The sequence below is a fragment of the Pseudorasbora parva genome, chromosome 23 (genome assembly GCF_024679245.1).
Source record: "Pseudorasbora parva isolate DD20220531a chromosome 23, ASM2467924v1, whole genome shotgun sequence".
In the NCBI taxonomy this organism is placed as follows: domain Eukaryota; kingdom Metazoa; phylum Chordata; class Actinopteri; order Cypriniformes; family Gobionidae; genus Pseudorasbora; species Pseudorasbora parva.
Genome location: NC_090194.1, coordinates 10595208 through 10621057, shown reverse-complemented (window position 1 = coordinate 10621057; position 25850 = coordinate 10595208). Strand labels below are relative to the sequence as shown.

At 39.0% G+C, this 25850-nt stretch overlaps 2 protein-coding genes across 2 annotated transcripts; one reads left to right on the top strand and one right to left on the bottom strand.

The window, feature by feature from the left end:
• Positions 1-978: 978 nt before the first annotated feature.
• On the bottom strand, positions 979-6685 carry fgf18b (fibroblast growth factor 18b). The gene is made up of 5 exons (XM_067433699.1): positions 5914-6685; positions 4255-4294; positions 3974-4151; positions 2175-2281; positions 979-1708 (listed from the first exon to the last, which is right to left on the bottom strand). Exons 1-5 carry the CDS (start codon positions 5943-5945, stop codon positions 1424-1426), a joined length of 642 nt encoding a protein of 213 aa, XP_067289800.1. The 5' UTR covers positions 5946-6685; the 3' UTR covers positions 979-1423.
• Positions 6686-13806: 7121 nt separating this feature from the next.
• LOC137062789 (protocadherin-10) lies at positions 13807-25850 on the top strand. Its single transcript, XM_067433698.1, has 5 exons — positions 13807-13929; positions 20380-22883; positions 24414-24475; positions 24621-24733; positions 24830-25850. The coding sequence occupies exons 2-5, from the start codon at positions 20409-20411 to the stop codon at positions 25087-25089; spliced, it is 2910 nt and encodes a 969-aa protein (XP_067289799.1). The 5' UTR covers positions 13807-13929; positions 20380-20408; the 3' UTR covers positions 25090-25850.

The following is a 25850-nucleotide window of genomic DNA, read 5'->3' as shown; positions in this document are numbered from 1 at the left end:
TAAATATAGCCTTGGTGAGCATTAAAGACTTCTACGGTACGTTTACATGAAAACTATGTATTAAGAACAAGTTTTTGCTTTGCGTTTTTTGTCAATACCATTTCTGTTCACACGGATCTGCGGAAACGGCGTGATTTTTAACCCCCAAACCCATTCAGCGCAAATCCCATATCAATCACGATAACGATTGCCTACACCCAAGCCTGATCCCTAAACCTACCCATCACTGTAACCTGTAAATGAACGATAAATAAAAAATGTACGTTTTTAGTTGCAAACATTGTCCTGGAAAAAGCGTTGTGTAAATGGCCCCTCACACTTTACCCCAAACTTTTGAATGGTAGTGTATTTCGCCATCTTTAAATTACACTTCATTTCATTGGTTGCTGGTTCCTTCGAAGCTGATGAATATGAAAGATTCTCAATGCTACTTGAGGCAAAGTATCTCAGGCACAACCAAAGAAGAGTCATTTTTCCTGACAAACACATTGTGACTTTGGTTCTTGGTTACAATCTCATGGCTCTTACAGGCCCAAGGCTGACATTTTGACAAGTACAAACTAAAGCGGGTCCTTAAAGGGTTAGTTCACCCAACAATGAAATTGATGTCATTAATGACTCACCCTAATGTCGTTCCACACCCATAAGACCACTGTTCATCTTCAGAACACAGCTGAAGATATTTTATATTTAGTCCGAGAGTGTATGCAAGTGTATGCACACTATACTGTCCATGTTTTTATTTCCTTTCTGGACATGATTTTTTTATTTTTGGACCAAAATGTATTTTCGATGCTTTAAGAGATTCTAATTAACTAACTGATGTCACATATGGACTACTCTGATGATGTTTTATTCCCTTTCTGGACATGGACAGTATAGTGTGCACACACTTCCATACACTCTCGGACTAAATATAAAATATCTTAAACTGTGTTCTGAAGACGAACAGAGGTCTTATGGGTGTGGAACGACATTAGGGCGAGTCATTAATGATATAAATTTCATTTTTGAGTGAACTAACCCTTTAAATTGCCCTTTTGTAGCATCCAAATCTGCAAGTCTCAGCTGATGCGTATTACGATGTGCACTTGCCAGTGTTCCAGCCATGCAACTTCGAGCAGGTAGAGTGCTTTGCTCTTTAATGGTGGGACGAATCAAAGTCTGTGGCACTGGACATTAGAGGGGAATTCTTTGGCCTCTGAAGTGCTTGGTCCCCTTGTTGACAGGGTTTAGTGATTGGACACTTGCCCAGGAGTCTTTGGTTATGTTTGCATGATTACACAGTGTTTAAGCAACCTCGTCCTTTGACTGACTTCCACCGAGAGGTCGGTCCTAAAGCCTAACCTACTTACGTTTCAAAGAAGAGCGTCTTAATAATCCTCTGTAAGGAAGGGATCTTTGCGCACAAGTGTTTGTTGTATTATGGGAGTGGTGGAGGAGCGGTGGAGGTCTGCTGGACTCTTTTGCTCCTCTTGCTGACTGTGGTGAAGCTGCAGGGCTGCAGGTCGGGCTGCTCTCCCGGAGGGAAGCGTTTCATGAAATGGACGTCCCGCTGGTTGGGTAACGTGTTCGGGCCCCTGCGCGGTCGGCCCCTTTTGGTGAAGCCCACGTACCAGCCCACATAGCGCGCCGACATCCAAGCCGTGTAGTTATTCTCGAGCATTATCTCGATGAAAACGCAGCCTCCGTTTGCGCTGCTGTCTTTCTGAAATGGAAAAAAAATCTCACTGGAATCATTGTGAAATAAGCTTGTTTTTGCCAGCTTTTTCATCGACAGCCCAGCAAAGATGTGGGGCTTTCACATTGACAAGCGACTTCTGGTTGTTGTTTCAAAAAGGCATAGTTCACCCAAAAATGAAAACTCACCCTCAAGTTGTTCCAAACCTGTATGCATTTCTTTCTTCTGCTGAACACAAAGGAAGATATTTTGAAGAATGTTTGTATCCTAACAGTTGTGGGGCACCATTGACTGCAATTGCATTTATTTTCCATACCATAAAAGTCAATGGTGCCCCACATTTGTTTGGTTACCCATATTCTTCAAACTATCTTCTTTTGTGAAAGAAATTCATACAGGTTTGGAACCAACCTGAGGGTCAATAAATGATGACAGAATTCTCATTTCTAAGTGAACTATGCCTTTTTTAAACATTCATTTTTCAGTAACTTACCTTCCCCAAAAGCTTCCCCTTACGGTTCATGCACAAGTAGAAGTTCGTCTCTTTCCCTCGTATTCTCACTTGACTCCCAAAGGTGTCAGCCTCCACCACGAGCTGGGCTTGTGAAGAAACACAAAAAGACAGACATACAGGAATATAAACAGGACGTAAATGATACTTACAAGCAGCAGATGCATTGTCATAGAAACTGAAATTATATATATAGTGTACTGATCAGGCATAACATTTTGACCTATTATTGTGTTGGTCCCCCTTTTGCTGCCAAAACAGCCCTGACCCGTCGAGCCTTGGAGTCCACTAACTAGACACCTGGAGGTGTGCTGTGGTATCTTGCACCAAGATGTTAGCAGCAGATCCTTTAAGTCCTGTAAGTTGCGAGATGGAGCATCCATGGATCGGACTTGTTTGGTTAGCACATCCCACAGATGCTCGATTGGTGGATGGATGGCCGGACCCAAGGTTTCCCAGCAGAACATTGCCCATCACACTGCCTCCGCCGGCTTACCCTCTTCTCATATGTGCATCCTGGTGCCATGTGTTCCCCAGATAAGGGACGCACACACACCCGGCCATCCACGTGATGTAAATGAAAACGTGATTCATCAGACCAGGCCACCTTCTTCCATTGTTCCATGGTCCAGTTCTGATGCTCACGTGCACACTGTTGGCCGTTTCGGTGGTGGTCAGAGGTCAGCATGGTTACCCTGACTGGTCTGTGACTATGCAGCCCCATACGCAACAAACTGTGAAGCACTGTGTATTCTGACACCTTTCTATCAGAACCGGCATTAACTTCTTGAGCAATTTGAGCTGCAATAGCTCATCCGTTTGATCGCACCACACGGGCCAGCCTTCGTGCCTCACGTGCATCAATGAGCCTTGGCCGCCCATGATCTGTTGCCAGTTCACCACTTTTGATAGATACTGACCACTGCAGACCAGGAACACTCCAAAAGAGCTGCAGTTTTGGAGATGTCATCAAGCCATCACAATTTGGCCCTTGTCAAACTCGTTCAAATTCTTTGTTCACTTGCTGCCAAATATATCTCACCCACTAACAGGTGCTGTGATTAAGAGATAATCAGTTTTATTCACTTCACCAGTCATAATGTTATACCTGATCAGAGTATGTATGTATGTATATATATATATATATATATATACATATATATATATATATATATATATATATATATATATATATATATATATATATATATATATATATACATATATACATATATATATATATATATATATATATATATATATATATATATATATATATATATATATATATATATATAAATACACACACACACACACACACACACATTCTGATCAGGTATAACATTATGACTGTGACTATTTTGAATGTTTTAAAATATAATTTTTTCCTTTGTGAGCAGAAGAAACTTCTTCTAAAACATTTTTTAAAATTGAAACAATGTATTACATTTTATGTTAAAATTCAGAATATTATATATATATATATATATATATATATATATATATATATATATATATATATATATAATTTCTGAAAAACATATAATGTAGTACATTTTTTCAATAAAAAAAATTAAAAATAAATTTTTCAATTTAAAAAATAAAATAAAAATAATATATATATATATATATATATATATATATATATATATATATATATATATATATATATATATATATATATATAATCTTTTGATTTATTCAGTCAATTATTTAAAGAGTGTTAATTGAATGTCTTCCTAAATGTACAGGTAAGCAGACACATTCAGATTATTTCTTACCATATTTGTCCCCATCCTCTCCCATGGCGGTGATTTTCTTGCCGAGCACCTGGATGTGTTTTCCGCTGGTCCGGCTGTATAGTTGGTAAACCCGATGGTGCTTTCGGCTCAGGCCATCCCGCACCCCTGTCTGATTCTCTACGTGAACTCCAAAGTTAACATTTTCCACAGCTAGCACCTGCACAAACACAGGAGTCAGCCACAAATCACTTTTATTGATTTATGAACTATCAATTGATATATGGTTTTATTATCGGTAACAAATTGCGGACTATAAGCACCTGTAATGGGCTGTAGAACAGTAACACGACCTGGAAGCATCTGGCCGAAGAGAAATAGAAAAGGCATGTGATCGTGTGACATTTACATTCATTTTAGTTGCTTTTTAGGGGAGATTATGGTTGGTTAGCACACTTTTCATTCTTTATTGAATATTTCTGGTGAATCAAACATTAAGATAACACTACTAGATGCAAATGAAAGCTTAAGTTTTGAAGTAAAAAAAAAATCATATATTCAGAAAAATATAAAAAAAAATGTGTCCCCCTTTTTAAATGTATTTATTATAGGGTCGGTTAGCACAGTGTTAAAAGACTACAGTTTTCAAGAGGGAAGCAACAAGAAGAAGAAAAAAAGATGAAAATGTTTATTTTAACCCAAACTAACACCACATGTGAGTGTCTGCGTGTATTTAAAGATCAATGTTCAGGTCTGCTATGAATTGTTAATAATACTTTATACATATGCCAACCAAGCTCACTCACTCTCTTTTCTTAAATGATGTCAGCCAGGCATCATAATGTATGACAGGCCTCCACATTGCTTCGGCTCTTTATTAACCAACATATTTTACCTTTCTCTAATTATTTTGTTTTGACATAAAAAGTCATACAAGTCCTCAACTTTGCAAGTTTTAATCTATTAATTAGGATCAAACAACCAGAGGTCACGATTTTGTGACGGCACCTGATTACGACCCAGTGAAACCTGATCCAGCCAATTTAGGTCTCAACAAATTATTATTACTGATTTTGATTTATGTGATGTTTTGTGAGGAACACAAAATAAAAGCTTATCATATAAAATGGTATGATGAACATTTTTTTCAATTTCTGAAATTTCTAATTTTTATATCGCTTAAAGTATACATGTCTAAGTGTGTGTGTGTGTGTATATATATATATTTTTCTATATTTTTCTATAATATTCTTTATATATATATATATATATATATATATATATATATATATATATATATATATATATATATATATATATATAAAGAATATTATAGAAAAATGTTGGCATGTTTGGTATAACATTATGATTTTTTTTTTTTTTTTTTTTTTTTTTTTTAAGTAAGCAGTGAAGTAATTATCATAAAATATTGGGGAGGAAAAACATCTGGCCACTTAATTAAAGTCACTATGGTGTAACCAACATGCAGGAAGCCATTTTGTTGCAATGTGTCAAGAAAACCATAAAACAGAAGGGACCCCTTATACTGTGTGTTAACATTTGGTTTACTTTTATTTATTTTTTATTTTATTATTTTTTACAATTTTTACATTCAAGACATTTTTTTTCCAGGTCAAATTGAGTAATCCAATATTTGTGATATTCATAACTTTTTTTCCTATGTTATATATTCGTTATTCGTAGGCCTAATTGACTGGCACGTGACTTCTATAGAACAGGGCAAGCAGGGTTCAGACATAGAAAGTCTCATCATCATCATAATCATCATCATCATTATAAACATCAGTCCAGTTATCTGAGGTGGGACGTGTTATTATGAGAACGCAGCATCTGCTGAGGCTATATCGTCTGAGCCAGAGATGAGAAACACAACAAATGCTCGAGCTGGACCTCTCAGTAGATGGAGACTAACTACAAAATGCCTTCAACTCATACTGAATGATCTTACACGTGAAACTTACAGCACGACAGCAGAGGACAGGATGGACTGCATCGCTCCAGCGCTTCAATCACCCCGGACAGTGAGATCTCTGAGGCGATGGTTTTAAAAACTGGAGCCAAAACCGGACACAGACCCAGGTGAGCATCTGAGCGCGCGTTGGAGGATTGTTCAGAGAGAGTCTTCTCGCAAGCGAACCTGTTTAGATGTACACTGGAGAACGACAGGTGAAAAACAGGTCATCCTCCTGTGTGACCCCACACTCCACATGACACACTGACAATAGATGGATGTTAAAAAGCTTCCCAGTGTTCCCTTCTGGCAATGTCCTTAACGCTGCTATCTTCACACAAAAACGCAGAATTCAGGGGTCCTCCTGCCCTTTAAGAAGTCTTTGCTAGATTTTCTCCTTTTCCAGGCTTCTTTTGTTTGGCTGTGGGGTGGAAAGGACCCCTCTCTCGCCACAGGACAGTGCGTTTGCTGAATGAGAAGGAAGCGCAGCTGAAGTGGAACGGAGATGGGCGGGGTGCGCGGCGCGCAGGGGCAGGGATGGTGATGGGACGATGTTTCTAGCTCACTTATCATCACCAAGGTGGGGCGATGCTAGAGAAGCGGTTCGACGTTCCAGTAATAACCTAATTCAAAACTTTCGGCACTTTAAAACTGCTTACATAAACCGAGTGACCTTTTAAGATATTCGTAAATGGAAACGGTTCGTGGACGTCCCGGCTGCATTCAGTCATATATTTGCTAATTAGACGACATGAAGGGTGTTTTGAGAAATACCATGTGCGATAGAGACTCTAGTCCTGTCCGTCGTGTGTGTGTGTGTGTGTGTGTGTGTGTTGGGAGGGGGGGGGGGGGGGGGGGTATTGTACACGGAGCGGGGCGCCCCCTTATGGTCGCCGCCATGTTGACAACATTACCGTGTCATGCAATTACTGCACAACCCCCAAATGCAATCATATGTTGTGATAAAATCTAGAATGTCTACTATGGATGTGCTGTGTAAGGTAGAGAAAAAGAGAAAAGAGCAGGCACAAAAGAGCAGGCACAATACGACAAACCTCATGCATCCACGCCAACAGGTGTCGGTATAAAGTCCAAAAACATGCACTGCAATGTTGGGGGCAAATAAGATCCAGCTAAACCTAAACAAACACTTACTTAGCGCATCCTTTACATATGTGATTTCTGTAAAGCCTAAAAGGAGTACTGAGCAATATTAGGCCATATTTGAACACTTCAAAATAGAAGAGAGGGTGTGAGAGAGGTATGTAAGCAACAAGTCATTCCAAAATTAACATTTCACAGGGATTTCAGAAACACAGCCCGTTTCCCCCCCTCCTCTGACCACGACAGAACCGCAGACACCAGGGTCAGCCAACAAGCGCCAGCGCTGCATGCTCCTCAACCCCCCTTTTCTCGCCCCAGCACCCCTGTGCCCCATCCGTGAGGAGCAATAGATGTGTGCAAGTGAAGGAGACAGATGTAAATTAGCGGGTAACTAGACAGGTCACGGACCGCTTGGCAGTTTGAACATCCTAAATGAGCCGTGTCACATTTCCAAAAAAAACTATAACTCATTTCCTCTCACTTTTTAAAAATCCCATAATTTCCAGAGACAACAAACATTTCTGATTAGTGTAATGGTTTGATATTTTAGCTCAACTGGAGAGTATACTGAGTAAAAAGCAGGTCATAATGACCTGATATTCAACGTATACACACCCAGGTGTGCGAACAGCTATATTAGACCGAATTAGCCTGGTTGACTGGATCAGACTCACCGTTGTGATTGTATAACCTTTTGTACCGGCATTTCTCTGCTCTTTGTCTTTCAGTGTCTGGACTTCAGGCCCTCCACCCAGATTGAATTTTTAGATGAAGTCCAGAGATCTTCATGTGAAAGGTATCAAATGCACTTTCTCTCAGAGCTCCTTGAAATTTAGTATATTCTGTTTTGGTTTTCTGAAAGGAACATTTTTGTTGATTACCACACAGACACACACACACATGCACACACAAAGAATCAAGGTTTTAGTCTTCTAAATCCTTCAAGAATGGACCCTGTTAAACTCTATTGAGAGGCATGTACAATTGAGGTATTTTTTCTCTTAAAACTGGTGCGTTATTTGAGCTGGAAAGCTATTTAATTAATCATTTTTCTTTTAAGGTTTTAGGGTTTATGGTGTTGCATTGTCGTAGCGATAGTTGTAAAACTAAATGTATAACTTTACATAGAACAGATTAAAGGGATAGTTTGCACCAAAAATGAATGTTGTGTCACACAAAAGAAGATATTTCGAAGAATGTTGGTAACCAGACAGTTGACGGTAGCCATTGCCTTCTATAGTAGGAAAAAAATACTATGGCTACCATCAAATGCCTGGTTACCAGCGTTCTTCGAAATATCTTCTTTTGTGTTCAACAGAAAAAAGAAACTCATACAGGTTTGGAACAACTTGAGTAAATGATGACAAAAAATTGGGGTTAGAATTATTAGCCTGGTCTTACCAGACTCTCGTACATTTCATTTGTATAGAGAGTCTGGCCACTCTCCATTGACAAGTGTACCCCATCCTTTTCGAACCGCCTGTTCCAAGCGGGACTCGAAACCGGGTCCGCTGTCTTGAGAGTTGGACGCTCTAACAAGGAGGCTAAAGGCTGCAACCTCTAGCATAATTCGCTAGAGTGTCTCTTGAGGTCAATTGAGTGAGGTTTACATGCACAGAAACTACTAGCTGGCGTCCGTAACACCCCCCCAAACCTCACTTAATTCCGGGTCACGGCACCAACGTACAAGCGGGACTCAAACCCGGGTCCGCCGGCATGAGAGTCGGAAGCTCTAACAAGGAGGCTCTAAAGGCTGCAACCTCTAATATCAGTCGCTAGAGCATCTTTTGAGGTCAAAGGAGTGAGGTTTACTTGCACAGAAACTACTAGCTGACCTCCATTACACTCACCCTCCTAAACCTTTCTCCCATCCGGGTCACATCACCAATGTAACCCCTCCTGTTCAAACCGCCTTCCCCAAGCGGGACTCAATCCCGGGTCCGCCAGCATGAGAGTTGGACGTTCTAACAAGGATGCTCTAAAGGCTTCAACCTCTAGCGTTAGTCGCTAGAGCATCTCTTGAGGTCAGAAGAGTGAGGTTTACTTGCACAGCAACTACTAGTTGACCTCCATTACACTCACCCTCCTAAACCTCACTCCCATCTGGGTCACAGCACCAACATAACCCCTCCTGTTCAAACCGCCTGCTCCAAGTAGGACTCGAACCAGGGTCCGCCGGCATGAGAGTCTGATGCTCTAAAAAGGAGGCTCTAAAGGCTGCAACCTCTAACGTCAGTCGCTAGAGCATCTTTTGAGGTCAAAGGAGTGAAGTTTACTTGCACATAAACTACTAGCTGACCTCCATTACACTCACCCTCCTAAACCTTTCTCCCATCTGGGTCACGGCACCAACATAACCCCTCCTGTTCAAACCGCCCGCTCCAAGTGGGACTCGAACCAGGGTCCACCGGCATGAGAGTCTGATGCTCTAAAAAGGAGGCTCTAAAGGCTGCAGCCTCTAACGTCAGTCGCTAGAGCCTCTCATGAGGTCAGAGGAGTGAGGTTTACTTGCACAGCAATTACTAGCTGGCCTCCGATACAAAAGTGTTAACTTCCTTGAAGGCGGGTACTCGGTTAAAGTTTAAAACTATTGGATCTGCCCAGAGCCACGGATCTGCCATAACCAATTGCTAAAGTTTAAATGTCATCTCAAACCATAGACTGTAGCGCACAACATCAACGTCAACGTTCTCAGCCACTCCCTCTGATCGCTGACTGGACTGGTTAAAATTTGATCTGAGAAAGCCAGAGAATATACCGCAATCCCAGACGGAGTACTGAAGGGAAATAGCCTAGAAATCTAGACGCACCCTAGCGGCAGCAAATTTAATCTGCCCGCGAGTGTCGTCTAGCAAATCTCAATACCCTTCTGAGCTGTATTTGCCTAACTCTTGCCGGGCCAATCACATCGTGTATAGAGTCGGTGGGCGGGGCCATAATGATTACGGCCGATTTGCGTTTGCGTGCTTCTAGTAAACACAGAAACTGGCGAACGGCGGTCTTTCGAATCAGCTTTGACCGCGACTCTGGAAGACTTGGAGTTAAGCTTTACTCTGAGAAATGGTGAATGTTTAATCTATCAACAAGCTCTGTTTCACCTTCGTTGCTCTGGTTGGTATAGCGCTATCCTATCGCGTGCAGAGGGAGTTTGAAAGACAACCGTTTATCCCGTCCCTTGGATTGAGCCCTGTCAATGGTGAGTTTCCAGACCAAACATCTTGATGTGGGTCTGGCTTGTCAGGCTAGAAGGGAAATGAAAATGGAGCGGAAGTACGAAGGAGGGCGGAGCCAGGCTAGTGAATTATCCCTTTTGTTGCAGTATTGAAACAGTGAGATTTTTAACATTTACGGATTGGCCCACACACTCACACATTGGCAATTCGTAACTAGTTTAAGTTTTGGCAAATTGGTGGCGTATTCATATCTCATTCGTACAATCTTACACTCAACTGGTGATAAACATAAGGGGTGTAATGTCATTACTTTTTCAAAATTTTAAAATGAAATCAATATCTCATGAAATAGTTACATTTACTCTTGAGAACCGGTTGGATTGCCCCCATTCACTTCCATTGTAAGTGCCTCACTGTAACCCAGAAATCAATTCTTGTGGACATCATCATTATGCCACAAGTGCTGTAGATTGATTATGCGATTTCTCAGCTCTCATATTGCTTATAAATTTATATCAATATCTGAAATCAAAGGCTCAATCAAAGCCCTGGCTGAATGGTTTGAATGCGTGCGCAGTCCAGAACCAAACACAGTTCATCCATTCTCTCAATGGAGTTCCAAGCTCTCTTTTTTTACCCTCCACTCATTTCTCATGTCCAATTCTACCAGTTTCAGACAAAATAGCAGTTTCTCCTTCTTCTGTTCGTCTCCCTCTGTCTCGTTCTTTCTCTTCCTTTTGGCTCATCTTCCATCTTTCCAGACTTTGAAGGGAGTTCAGACTTCTAATATAAGACAGGTCCTTACCACAACAAAGGAGTTAGCTTTGAGTTTGAATAAACACTTTCTCTCCTTTTTCTGCCTGTCTGTACCCCACTCCCATTTTTCCTTCTCTGTGTTATTTCTCTCTTGGCCCGTGCTGAAGTATGAGCACTTGTTATGCGTTCTCCATGGTAGCCTTTCTTCTGGAATAGATTAGCAGGCCAGGGAGGAAGGGGAAGCGGCGGCAAACCGAAGAGGGAGAAGAAGGTGTAAAAGGGAGTGAAGTGTGAAAAGAAAGGGACAGAGCGATGGAAAAAGGAAGCGAGGAGCTGAATAATGGGGGGGAAAGGAGGATCGTGGAATGACAGAAGGAAAAAAGGTCACTGTAGGTAACAGAAACACGCTGTTTGGCTCACACCCGACGCCAAATCGCATTTCTTTTGAAACTCAGCTGTGATGGATGTCATCATGCTGGTGATTGCGCCCCCGAAACGCCTTCCAAATACCTCGCGTGTTTTCGCTGCTTTCACAAGCCTGTTTTTAGCTTCCCCGTGTCCTTGCACACGCTGCATTGTCATCTCTGGACTCTTTCCTCATTCTACGGCTTATTAACCCGTGCTCGGTCACTTCCCCGCTCGCATTTGCAACGTATAACATCATGAGCTGTCATCGCTCCGCTCCCCTTCCCTCTCTTTTCCCCTCCTCTCTGGTGTGAGCTGGCTGGGTTAAAACCACAGGTCTCCTCTCTCTGTGCGCTGGCGAAAGCACATGACCGCAGCCACTGAGCTGCACGTACGTAAATGGACATTCTCTACCTCCTTTCTGCATAGTGGAGATGAATTTGCTTTAGTCTGCCGACCACAGGCCTCTTGTAACCACAGACACACACTCGTGTAGACACACTTTTCATACGCATTGTCATGCATGTTTTGGTTAAAAGCGAATCTCATCGTCGCATTATGTGCTTTCATCGTATAATTAATCCAATCTGCCCGCAAAACTGATTCTAGCGCTGCCTTTAACAACTCAGCGAATCCAGATCTAACCATTTCTGTTAGCAGCAAGAGGAACAAGAATGTGTGTGTGTGCGTTTGAATTGCTAATAGGTAGAACTGTTCCTTTGAGCTTTGTGGAAAAAGTGTTTAACATTCAGGCAGGGCCGTCCTCACAGACTGCCCGAATTCCTCAAATCTGTCAGCCATGCTAGCCAGCTGTCACTCACCTTTAATTTGCTACAACATCATTGACCTTAGGGCTCCTGGCAAATAAACATACACAGATGAAAAAAAAAGGAAAATTTCTTGACTTGCGAGGAGCAGTTTTTTGTGTTTTTCAGATGCTGGAATGTTGGGTTGCATTATCGTCAAGTTTTGCAAGAGTTGTGCGGCTGCCAGGTGCTTTAGCAAACATGCTATGACTGTATATTTTGGGGAACTGTTGTTTTAACCCAGCGGTTTGAGCAACAACGTTGACTTATGGATTAACTGCCCTGAATTCAAGGGAATGAAGGCTGAGATGAAATATGAGATGGATAAACAAAAATAAGATCAGGTGCAAGCCTAAACCATAATTCATATATATATATATATATATATATATATATATATATATATATATATATATATATATATATATATATATATATATATATATATATATAAAATTAATACCATATTATTATTAATATTTATATACTTATTATTTCAATTATTAAATAAATATAATACATTATAATGTAATCCATTTAATTTAGTAAAATAATTTAAAATGTATTTACTTTAATTTATTGTAAAACAAATGTTATTATAAAAAAGATATAATACAATACAAAAATATAATTATATAATACATATTATATTGATAAATTATGTGATTTTTTTATTTTTCTCATTGAAGTGCCTGGAAATGTGTATTATTATTATTATTATTATTATTATTATTATTATTATTATTATTATTATTATTATTATTATTATTATGAATAATGATGATGATAATAATAATAATAATAATAATAATAATTAGAGGGAAATCAAAATCATATGGCATGTACAAGGCATGTTGATTTTGACTTTACATTGTTGTTAGCTATTCACATAATCAGACACAAGTATAACTATTTATGTTTATTTTTTAATAATATAATATTGTTTTAATTTAAATATAATAATATAATATAATATAAATAATTTCATATATTCAAATGTAATGTATTTGAATTATTTATTAAAATTAATTTGTAATTAAATAAATGTAGCTCATTTAAGTGCCTGGAAATTTCTGTGATTATTAATTTTATTATTATTATTATTATTATTATTATTATTATTATTATTATTATTATTATTATTATTTACAAGGAAACCAAAAACCTTTTTTACAAGGAATACTTGAACCTTGTATATGTTGTTAGCTGTTGAAATGATCAGAAACCAGAAATGTGCTGTTCTCTGTCTAACGGATGAAACATTTGATGTGAAACAGCTTCCATGTTTTCTTAAAAGAATGCATTTTAATAAAGTATCAGTGTAGGAGTGTTGTGTTTTATGCAGGTAGAGCAGTCTTGATAGATGAAATATAATGCATTTGACAGATGTTGGGAGGACACACGCATGCACAGCCTGCGGACACACACACACACACACACACACACACACACACACACACACACACACACACACACACACACACACACACACACACACACACACACACACACACACACTGAACCCTATCAAGGTCAAACCTAATACACCTGCTGTGCATTTGTCAGTCTGTGGTGCTTTCCTCTGGGCTCCACCTGCAGATGATGTTGCGCATAAACACTTAATGCCCTTAAAGTCTTTTTCAGTGCTTTTCACCACATTATGTGGATTTAGTGTTCAAAGAGAACGTGTTTTGAAACCGTTAAACAATGTTCAGAGAGATGTTCAACTATTTTGTGAAAATATCAGCAGATGTGAGATAAAAAGGATTCTGGCAACTCCAGGTAAGTGTTATTCTGATTTACAATAGCAGAGAAAATCAAAACAGCTACAATTCACAAATGCATCCAATTTAGATGGCTGTCATTAGGGGATTAGAGAATCAACACTGCTTAATCTGTAATAAAGTAGATCAGGATAGGGTATCAATTTACAATATTAAATTCTCTCATGCAATTAAGCATCAAGTCATCTATATGTTTTGGTCCTGCATGCAATTATATTTTTGTATATGGGTTAGAGGCTGATTTCATATAAGATTTCACTGAGTTTGTGGTTTAGCTTACACTACAACTCCATGATAGTCATTTAGCTCTAACGCATTTTTGAGAGCAAAATCTGATTTAAATGCATTACATGTGGCTTTTTGCCACGTGCCTCATCTGTTTTCACTTATAATATGTAAGATCCAGTCAGGAGCAGTGCTGCCCCCCTTCGGGTGTATAAAGAACTGCTGGAAAAGTTTGTCCACAGGTTCCATGTTTTGTTATTGTTGACATGAGTCACTATTTCTAGTTTTTTTTTTAACTGTGACGCGTTCTGATCTGCAGAGGGTTTGTGTACCATACAGCAAAAACAAACAAATAAATAATGACGTATATTAAAACACAATTTAAAATATGTAAATATATAATACATTTAAAATGAATAAAAATAACATTCATTTATTTTCCATTTATTTCACATGTTCAACACACACACACACACACACACACACACACACACACACACACACACACACACACACACACACACACACACACACACACACACACGTATATATATATATACATAAACATATGTTGGAAATGTATATATACTTTAAAATTGAAAATGTATTGGTTCAAATGACAAAATATAATACAAAATGTTCTTCAAGAAGAAAGAAAATACATGATTTCTAGCATTGGTAAAAAAAAATAACAATATAAATATATTTAGTATAAATAAATAAAAGGTTTAGATAAATGTACATAATATAATTCATGAAATATGAAAATAATACTTTTTTTTTTTTTTTTTAAATATTGGTTTAAATCTCCTCCAAATGCAAAACAATACAAAATGTCAGGGCACAGGAAATGCATTTTCTTCAATCTTAAGGTTCATTATTGGTAACAGCAAAAAAAATCGAAAAATATAAATATATTTAGTTTGGATGTAAAAGACAAGTAATATAATATCATATAATAGCAATATATATTTTGGTAATTTTTGGTGTATTTAGTTTTCACCATGAGTTGGTCAGGCTGGGAACACCTCAGACTCAGAGCATCACATGTGTGTCAATAGCAGTGTGGCTGCTGGATAATTTCCTCCGCCACTCCATAAATATCCGTCTGTCTTCTGTGGGAATCCTTCAGTTGACACAGCTGAGAAGCAGGTGTTCTTCAATGGGCCCTCCCTCTATCCCTCATTCCCTTCATCTTCACTGTCTTCTCTACTCCTGAGTCCTGTCCTTCCAGCTGCTCTTTCAATCTATCTCCTTGTTGTTTTTGTTGTCCCCCCCCCCACCACCACCACCAGTCTCCACATACAACAGGCCTACCAGTACAGTGATCCTCCTCTACCAGTCATGTTAAAATGACAAACCATGTCCATATTTGTGTAAATGTGTGAGGAGGGAGCACGTTTATGTGTGTGAGAGAGAATGAGGTGAGGGCAGTGCCCGCATTCCTATAGCATTCTTGACATTCCCCGTCTGTGGCACTCTGCCCCATCTCCGCACTGGATGTATGTGTGTGTGAGAGAGATTTGGTGCATAAATGAAAATGTACACTTTGTTCTCCTGATTGGCTGCCACAGGCCTGCGGGGAGGAATGGGGTAATTAGCAGAAGACTCTGCCTCCACCCCGTGGCAGTTCACGAAGGTGCAATTAGTATGTAGGTCTACATCTGCAGTCAGAATCACGCTTAGTGCTTCAGTTAATGCTTTTGGAGCTTGCAAGGCAACACTGTATGTCTAATGCTATTCCTCTTGTAAAATTCAGCAAATATTTCAGCTAGAATTTCTTGATATATATATATATATACCAACAACCATGCCTTGTTCAAAGTCACTTAAATCACCATTCTTCCCCATTCTAATGCTCAGACTGAACTTCAGAAGATCGTCTTGCTCGTGTCTACATGCCCCTAAATGAGCTGCTGTCATGTGATTGACTGCTTAGATATTTCCATTAACAAGCAGTTAAACAGTGCCTAAAAGGTGTCTGGCGAGTATAAGTTACTGACTATTGGAATTTATAACATCTATTTATTCGATTGTGCGATTATTCTCAGACTATTTGGATTATAAACAGTGGCCCGGTTGTGTAGCCTAATGCTGTTGTAGGTCAATCCGCATTTATGGAGTTCACGGAAGGCTAATGTAGGCTACAGACTAATCTAAAATCATTAAACCACTCTTCTAAAATCAATTCAGAGATAGAAAGAAAATGAGCCTTTAATTAGTGCCAGTCTAATGTCTGGACCACATGACGCTCTAAAAGGAGTGGGGGTGGTTACATTTTTAATGTCATTTTATCCCTATATATACAGGTGTATCTCTCAGTAAAATTACATTTGTAGGCTTTTTGCAGGAAAAAAAAGTACAGTTTATATGTGTTTTATATGTTTTATATGTTTAGTGTTAAAATGTTTGCAGGGTGCAGTAAAAGTAGGGTTTGTCGGGATGGGGGGTCCGAGCCCCCTAATTAAATTTTGATCCCCACCTGATAAGTTATAGGCCTACAGTACATCAGTGTTTTCAAATGCTTTATGAACAATATAAAATTAGTTGGAACTCACGTATGCTTTAGAAGCTAAACAACAGTAACACTTTAATTTAGAATTTTTTTTAGAAAATACACTATTACAAAATATAGCTACTATCATCAGTATATCACTTATACTTGTTTACTAGCGGTGTGAAAAATCACTGACTTCTTTTCCACTTGACCTTAATGACAATGACCATGAAGAACAAATGTTTACACCACTCCACATGCATGTCCTCCTTTTGGCCATTAATGAGAGTAAATGTGTTTGTTTGGTGGGTTGATTTAAGTTGCTTTATTTCCGACTCGGCTCTATGCCATTTACCATGCACTTAAGGTAATGGAAGCAGGAGAATATCATGGGAACCCTGTAGTCTGCTGTTCAACCAATCGCGAGCGGCTGGATTATGCCTCACAAAACCTTTTAATACCTCTGTTCACTAATGATCCGGACCCGCGGCCCTTTAATCCCCACTACATTAATTAAAAAGAGCACAAGCCCTTAGAAGATCGTGCCATCTGCTGCAGTTTCATTCCACAGACAGATTGTGTTTGGTGCTTATTTAAAACAGAATTTCTTTACTTGTCAGGGAAGGCAGAATGAGAATGGGATAAGACTGTGGGAATTACATGGGGAAGAAACTATAGTTATTTTAAAATTCGTTGAAAACTCTTCGTCTCGGCTTCGTTGCCTGCTTTTGTAAACCACCACATAATAATACTAGCAAAAATAATAATAGGCTAATGCTAAATGTTAGTCTGAATAGTACATGTAGGCCTAATTCTTTTTTATATCTGAACCTAAATTGCTCTTTTTACGATTAGGCCTATTTTATGTCACGTGTTCTGTTCCTTATGGACCTTGTGTAGCCCATAGACAGTAAAAGAAATGGACCGAGCGATCCCATTGACGTCAACGGCGAAATAATGAAGTCAACCTAGGGGCACTCACTTCCTGATGGCTGAGCGAACTGCGCAGGCTCAGACTGAGCTTGACGACGGAGATATGACGTGAGCCTCCTGTCTGACAGCTGTAGGTCTTCTAGTAGATGTGGAAAGAGAAATCTGAATCACGTTGTTTAAATATTTTCTCCCGTTGCTTTTGGCTCACTATGGGCTTCTCCCCATTCGTCCCCCTTGACTTTATCAGACTTTATGTCTCCACGTCCCCCCGACTGTCTCATAGACAGTAAAAGATTGCCTGCGAGCGTCTCCTCAGGTCTATACGGTAATTTCTCAACTGTGCGACAGAGTCGCGTTGGTTATGACGCAATCGTTAGCCTATTTTTACAAAAACAGCTTCAGCAGGGCGATAGTGTAAGATACAAGGTAATGGAGCCTTTTATACATTGTCGTGTTTCTTTAGAAATAAACAATGGACAAATGGAGTCTTTAAACGTCTCAGATGTAAAGTTATTCACTGTCAAAGTGACTCAAAAATGAATGGGAGTCAATGAGATGCTAACAGCAGGTGATGGCTTGGTTAGCAATGGCAGCCCCTAGGGGTGGAACGCTTTCCGAGCGCTAGATTACCCCCTTGGTGTAGCCCCGCCCCTTTTCAGCGCTGTGCTCGTGTTCCGTCTTCCGGTTTGTATTTCCACAGCAAGAAGTTAATATCTTACGATTTATGAATGAGCAGCTCGTTTTAAAACATCCACTTCGAACATTAAAATGCTCATGGATAACTTTTGTTAACTCTACAATAAGTAAATTTAACTTCTTTCTCTGGGACATAATGTCAATAATGGTGGCTTGTTAGCTCGGCTTTCCACCGTCATTTAGCATACATACAATGATACATGTTGGAAATTGTGAGGTAAAATAGCTATTTAGTATTCCAAGTTTTCAGGGTAACTTACAAAATGAAGTGGGTCATTTCAAGTATTTGGTGCCTTTTGGCCATCATAAAATGTAGAAAATCAAACTTTTGTCAAAACAAATAAAAAATTAAAAATGTGTAGGCCTAATGATATAGGGTGATGTAAAACATTTGAAAAATGATTTTGGTTAGGCTCGGGTAAAATAAATGTAACTAGTTATTAAACAAAATAAAAGAAATGGAAGATTAAAAAATGTCCACCCTGTCCACAAACAACAGTTTAAAATAATTAAATTAGCATGTGCCATTCCCCCTTTAAAAAAACATATCAGTTAATAAATTATCAGAAAATATGAATATTGTATATGAATTGTGCTAACTTTCTCACAAATTCCTAAATGGTGTTTTTGTATACTTTTTAAAGTAATGCATTATTGACACTCTACTGAATTGTATTAGTATGTTCTAAGTGCTTAATAGCATGGATAAAGTGATACAGTTAGCAAAATAATTACAGGGTGGACAAGTGGTCAAGAATGGAGGGATGGATTATTTCTTATACAACCAGTTACATTATTGCTGGATTGAACTGGATTTAGATGGGAAACAATATGTAAAACATTACCAACGAACATTAAATAAACTACTTTAACTTTAAACATAAATTACTTTCACAATCACTACGTACTCAGTGTCCACTCTGTTAAGTCTTCTTATTTAACAGGGTGGACACTAATAGTGTCATGGTAGACATTTTGACCTAAAATCAGCCACTGCACCACGTCTGAGCAAAGAGAAGCTAATGTAGAAGGTTTATCAACTGACGAATTGCATGGTTTTTAAAATAATAGTTATAAAACTATGATTTTTTCCCTCCTTAACAGGGTGGACGTATTAGGTCGAACACATCAAATTTGAACGATTAATAGAAGAAATAGAGGATCTCACTCACATTCCCAAGTTGCGTTCCCTTCAAAGAAGTGACAGCTTTATGATGTTATGTCATTTATTTTTTATAACTTTCATTTAAAGGGAAATTAGTCAAAAATAACAGGGTGGACAATGAATTGAGGGACAAGCTAAAACCCTTAATTATAATTGCTAAAATAAATGTAATGATTGAAAAGAATATACATTAGAGAGAGTCTTTACTGATATAATCAATGTAGAAACGACAACAAAAACACCAGTAAGTGTTTTATCATCATGAAATTGGGATACACAGGGCTGGGGACATGGTGATATATGGTTCAAAATGCTGTAAAATGTCAACTTTAATATGGTTAGAATTCAAATGGTATTATATATGACTAAGGTGGGTTTAAAATGTATATTGTTCCAGTATGATCTTCACTGGGGACACATAAAGGCACTGAATCCCAGGAATGACCCAATTAAAACAAGCTCTTTGAAATAAGATGGGCATTGGGCACCATTCAGTAAACGAATGAAACTGCTCATAATTATGGGTAATAACAGGCAAATGGGAATGATATTGTAAGCCATTATGTTGAAATTAAACATTTTACGTAATGGCGGTTATAGATCAACAAAACCCCAACAATATAGCCTACTCGTAAAACGAATCATAACAGAATATAAGAAATGGGTCGGAAATGAAGACACAATAAAGTATAGTGTTTATGTTCACCTCCTCCCATCGGTCTCCCTCATCCAAACACACTCTCACTCTCTCACTTGCGCACGTGCCATTGGCCAAAGGCGCGCTCTACTAAAGTACGAGGTTCAGGGACTTACCACTTCATTTTCATTAGCGTGCTCATTCTCTCTCGAATTTTTCTGTGCGTTTGGGTGGATTTTTGTCAACCGTTTTAAAGCTTTAGGTATGAGTGTTTTGTTTGCTCGTTCATCTGAAGGCACGCATTAGGAAAGAGCCTATATTTCGATGGAGCTGTGGATATGGACATGGCAGGTTACCTGCCTGGCGCTCATCGCGTCTGTGATGGATGTAGTTCTGGCACAGATTCGTTACACGATCCCAGAGGAACTGGAGCACGGGGCTTTTGTTGGAAATATCGCGGAGGATCTGGGATTAGACCCCAACAAACTCTCAGTCCGCCGATTCAGAATAGTCTCGGGTGCAAAACGGCAATATTTAGAGGTGAATTTAGAAAACGGAGTTTTGTTTGTCAACGAAAGAATTGATCGAGAAGAGCTGTGCGAACAAAATCCGTATTGTTCATTCCATCTTCAGGTTGTGATCGAAAACCCATTAGAATTGTATCGGGTGGAAGTTGAAATATTAGATGTCAACGACAACTCTCCAGTCTTTCCGTGGAGTGAGTTTAATCTGGATATCTCCGAATCCGCCGAGCGTGGATCGCGCTTCCCACTGGAAAGCGCGCAGGACCTGGACGTCGGTGACAACTCTCTGCGCTCGTATTTGCTGAGCGTAAACGAACACTTCGTCCTGGACGTCCAGACGCGCAGTGACGGCAGTAAGTTCGCAGAACTGATCCTCGAAAGTCCGCTGGACCGGGAGCAGCAGAAGACTCACTTGATGGTTCTTACAGCGGTGGACGGAGGCACGCCAGAGAGGTCAGGCACTGCGCAAATAAACATAACGGTACTGGATGCCAACGACAACGCGCCTGTGTTCGATCAGAACTTTTATAAAGTGAAGCTAACTGAAAACGCACCGCGAGGCACAATCGTGATAAAACTCAACGCCACGGATCTCGACGAAGGACCCAATGGAGAGATCGCGTACTCCTTTAGCGGCCACGCTCCAATGAGAGTGCGCGAGCTGTTCAGCGTGGATTCCCGCACTGGAGAAATCAAAGTAAAAGGACTTATTGATTACGAAAAGGCACGAATGCACGAGATTTATGTACAAGCCAAAGACAAGGGACCGTCTGCGGTGGCAGTGCACTGCAAAGTTATGGTTAACATCATAGACGTCAACGACAATCTTCCAGAAGTGATCCTCACGTCAGTCTCTACGCCTGTCCAAGAAGATGCGCCCCCTGGCACGGTGATAGCAGTCATTAGCGTCATGGATAAAGACTCTGGGGAAAACGGAAATGTTGATTGTGAAATTCCTCATCACGTTCCCTTTCAGCTGCACTCATCTTTTAAAAACTATTACACTTTGGTGACGTGTGATTTCCTGGACAGAGAGACCATTTCAGAGTATAACATCACTCTCACGGCGCGCGATATGGGCTCACCGCCTCTTTTTACCAGGAAAACTATTTTAGTGCAAGTGTCTGACATTAACGACAACGCGCCGCGTTTCAAACAGCCGTCCTACACTGTATACCTGACCGAAAACAACGCGCCAGGAGCCTCGATTTGCACCATCACCGCGCAAGACGGAGATTCAGATCAAAATTCCTACTTATCCTACTCGATTCTAGAAAACGACATCCATGGAATGCCAGTGTCCACGTATGTGTCCATCAATTCAGACAACGGCAACATTTACGCACTGCGTTCTTTCGACCACGAGCAGCTCAGAAACTTTCAGATCGTGGTTCAAGCCGAAGACGCCGGGTTTCCGCCTCTCCGCGCGAACGTAACGGTGAACGTGTTTGTTTTGGATCAGAATGACAATCCTCCAATCATTGTGTCCCCAATGCCCGAGAATGACACCGCGGCGGTTGTAGCTGTTCCTAGATATGCTGATGCCGGATACCTAGTGGCTAAAATCACCGCTATGGACGCGGATGCCGGGCAAAACTCCCGTCTCTTTTATGAAGTCCTCCAAGCTACAGATCTCAGTTTGTTCAGTGTTGCGCTGTACACTGGGGAGATCAGGACAATTCGCCGGCTGATAGACAACGACCCCAGGAGGCAGAGGCTAGTGGTATCGGTCAAGGACAACGGTCAGCCGCCCCTGTCGGCCACGGCCTCCATCATGTTGTCAGTTGTTGACAGCGTGCCAGAATCCTTGCCTGATTTTGGTGACCTCGCGCTCAGCCCCCAGTACAGGTCAAACCTCACGCTGTATTTAATCGTGTCTCTGGGCGCGGTTTCGTTCACGTTTCTTGTGGCTATTATTGTCCTGGCTACAATTAAGGGACACAAGGACAGAAACTCGTGCTGTGGATTTCATTCTAAGGACCCCGCCAGTGACGTCATTCAAAAGTCGAACTTGAACATTCACTTATCACCGGGAACAAAGGGACCCACGCACTGCGTGGAAGTAAACGCGAACAACCCAATAGGTCAAAACTACTGTTATAAAATGTGTTTAACTCCAGAGTCATCTAAAAGTGACTTCATGTTCCTCAAGCCTTGTAGCCCGACGGGAACATCTTCCAGAAATAACATCAAGGAAATGGAACACAAAACTTTGACCTGGAGCCCAACCAGCCACAGTCTTGGTACAAGGAATGAGACGACCTCTCCAAACGAGGTAATAATCAACACATATAGTAAAGTTTGTCCACTAGATGGAGACTTCAAATATTGGCTATTCTTTAATCAGATCAGAAATCAGCAGAAGATTAAATAATACAAATGTAGACAATAGCCCAATTTAAATTTAATTACAAATATAAATTATATTTAAGTACAATAAAAATAACAACAACCTACAGTTGGGATAAGGCATTTGAAGTAACGTGATCGAGCTACATATTCAGATTCCTTTTTTCAAGTAGCCACATGCGTTACTTTTTCAAATTAATAATGCAAATTACTTTGTTTCCCCATTTTTGACTGACAGCTCTCCTGACCCAATGAGAAAGTTAGAGTAATATCTCTCGATTGTTTTTAATATCTTTAAATATATAATATAATACATGCTGCTAAACGATTAAACATGATTAATCACATCCAAAATAAAAGTTTGTGTTTAATTAATAAATGTGTGTGTGTGTGGTGTGTGTGTGTGTGGTGGTGGTGGTGGGGGGGGGGGGGGGGCGGGCAATATTCGAAATCCTTGTCCTTGTGGAGACATTTTTTTGGTCCCCATGAGGAAAACAGTTTTTTTAGAAAGTAAAAATGCAGAATGTTTCCTGTGATGGGTAGGTTTAGGGGCAGGGGCAGTGTAAGGGGATAGAAAATACAGTTTGTACAGTATAAAAACCATTACGCATATGGAAAGTTCCCATAAAACACTACGTGTGTGTGTGTATGTATGTATGTGTATATATATATATATATATATATATATATATATATATATATATATATATATATATATATATATACAAATACATACACATTCATGTATATATAAAAATATATATTTATATATAAAATATTTATTAATATATCATATATATATATATATATATATATATATATATATATATATATATATATATATATATATATATATATGCAAATATTAATTAATACATGTATGTGTGTGTATTCAAATATACATAATACATATACACAGCCACACATTTGTAAACACAAACTTTTATTTTGGATGCGATTTATCACGATTAATTGTTTAACAGCACTAAATATAATACAACAATATAATATAATAATTGCCTATTAACAATTAATTCATACCAAAAACAATAATTACAAAAAGAAAACAAATAATAATTATAATAATAATAATAATAATTATTATTATTATTATTATTATAATTATCAATTTTCTGAACAGGACTGAAATAAACTATTGAGCAAACAGTATTGTATTGTTTATACCTTTGAGCTATACTGGATATTCATTGTTGTCTGTGAACTAGACCTTAAAATTCTTAATGCACACTTCATAAATAAATTATAAAATAAACAAATGCATTTTTGTCATTGCCCCAAATTGTAGGTATACGGCAATAAGGTGATGAATTAGTAAAGTCACTTAGTGCTTTAGTTTTGATGTATTCTAAGGTTTTTCCTCCTCTCGACTCATACATTTGTAGCACATTCTCATTTAGAAGTAAATATTTTAACTCTTTTTTTTTTTTCTTTGCAGTTCAAACAGGGAAACAAAGACCAAACACTGACCAAGAACCAGATCAATTATACATATAAAAGGTGATTAAAGTACAATCTCTCTCTCTCTCTCTCTCTCTCTCTCTCTCTCTCTCTCTCTCTCTCTCTCTCTCTCTCTCTCTCTCTCTCTCTCTCTCTCTCTCTCTCTCTCTCAGCATCTGACTTGTCCATGTTTTTGCTTTTCTAGCCATACTCCAATAAACACAGGTAGGACACTGCAGCGCAGACTGATTCAGGACTCGGACAACTATGCCTACACATCTGTTCCACAGTACTGGACCTGGGGAAATCACATGCATGGTAAAAACAGGTTTAGTTAAAAGGCCTGCTCAAAAAGACTAGCGTTATATATATCCTTGTGATTTGAATTGTACTTCTCTTTGTCATTTAAAACAGATTATAAGACCTCACCTAAGGTTGGGGCCTTTCCAAACCGCTCATGGACACGTTACAACCAACAGGATTTAATTCAACCCTCCCCAGACTACCAACATAATGTTTACATTCCCGGAACACCATCAACACTCTGCACACTCAAGCTGGCAAACAACGGGGACATTGAAGTCTACAACTCATTCTCAACGTTTGGCAAAAAGAAAAAGCCGAACAATAACAGTCAAGAGGACACCGTAATAACCAATGATTTTTTCAAATGATTTTTCCAGTTGTATTTTTTTACCTGAAGTTTACTTCCTGTATATATTTCAGTCGGATTATGTGCTGTATAATTTGCCTTCATACATTTCAAAACAAGCACTTTAAGTACTCTGATAAAAAAATGTTGCCATTGTTTTCCAGACTTTATGAAAGCATTAAACAGATGGTTGCTTTAATTGTAATCACCCATATTGGTGAGAATTCCTGTTATATTGTCTCCAAAATGTACAGAATAAAGAATATTAGAATTTGTTTAATATTGCTCTTTTGTCTTTTTCCTTGTGTTTCTTGCTGTGGCAAAATTAATCAGATGGTTAAAAAAAGGGAATTTCTTGTCTATTCCCACCCTCTTTGACAGAAAAAAAGTACAGAGTAGCAAAATATGTAGAGCAGTGCTTGAATTTCTATGTGGATCTTTTATACAACATTCTATCGACATGGCTTACGGCTAGTTCACAACAATGGCACTAATCTTCAAAAGGTTTGAAGAGGAATATTCACAGTGCTTCTTTTTAGATTACCTACATGTAAGTGTTACAGAATAGGTGCATTAAATCGTTACCAATTAGATATATAAAACAATTGCTCTGCGTGTTTGTGTGAGTGTGTAAGTGTACTGGGTAACACTTTAGGATACTGTTGCATCATTAATAACAGGAACAAGTGAGTACAAAAAAAAAAAACACATTTACTGAATAAATCCATCGATATGCAAAAAAATAAACTTAGATTTTGCCTCAACAGAGGATGTGATTGATAA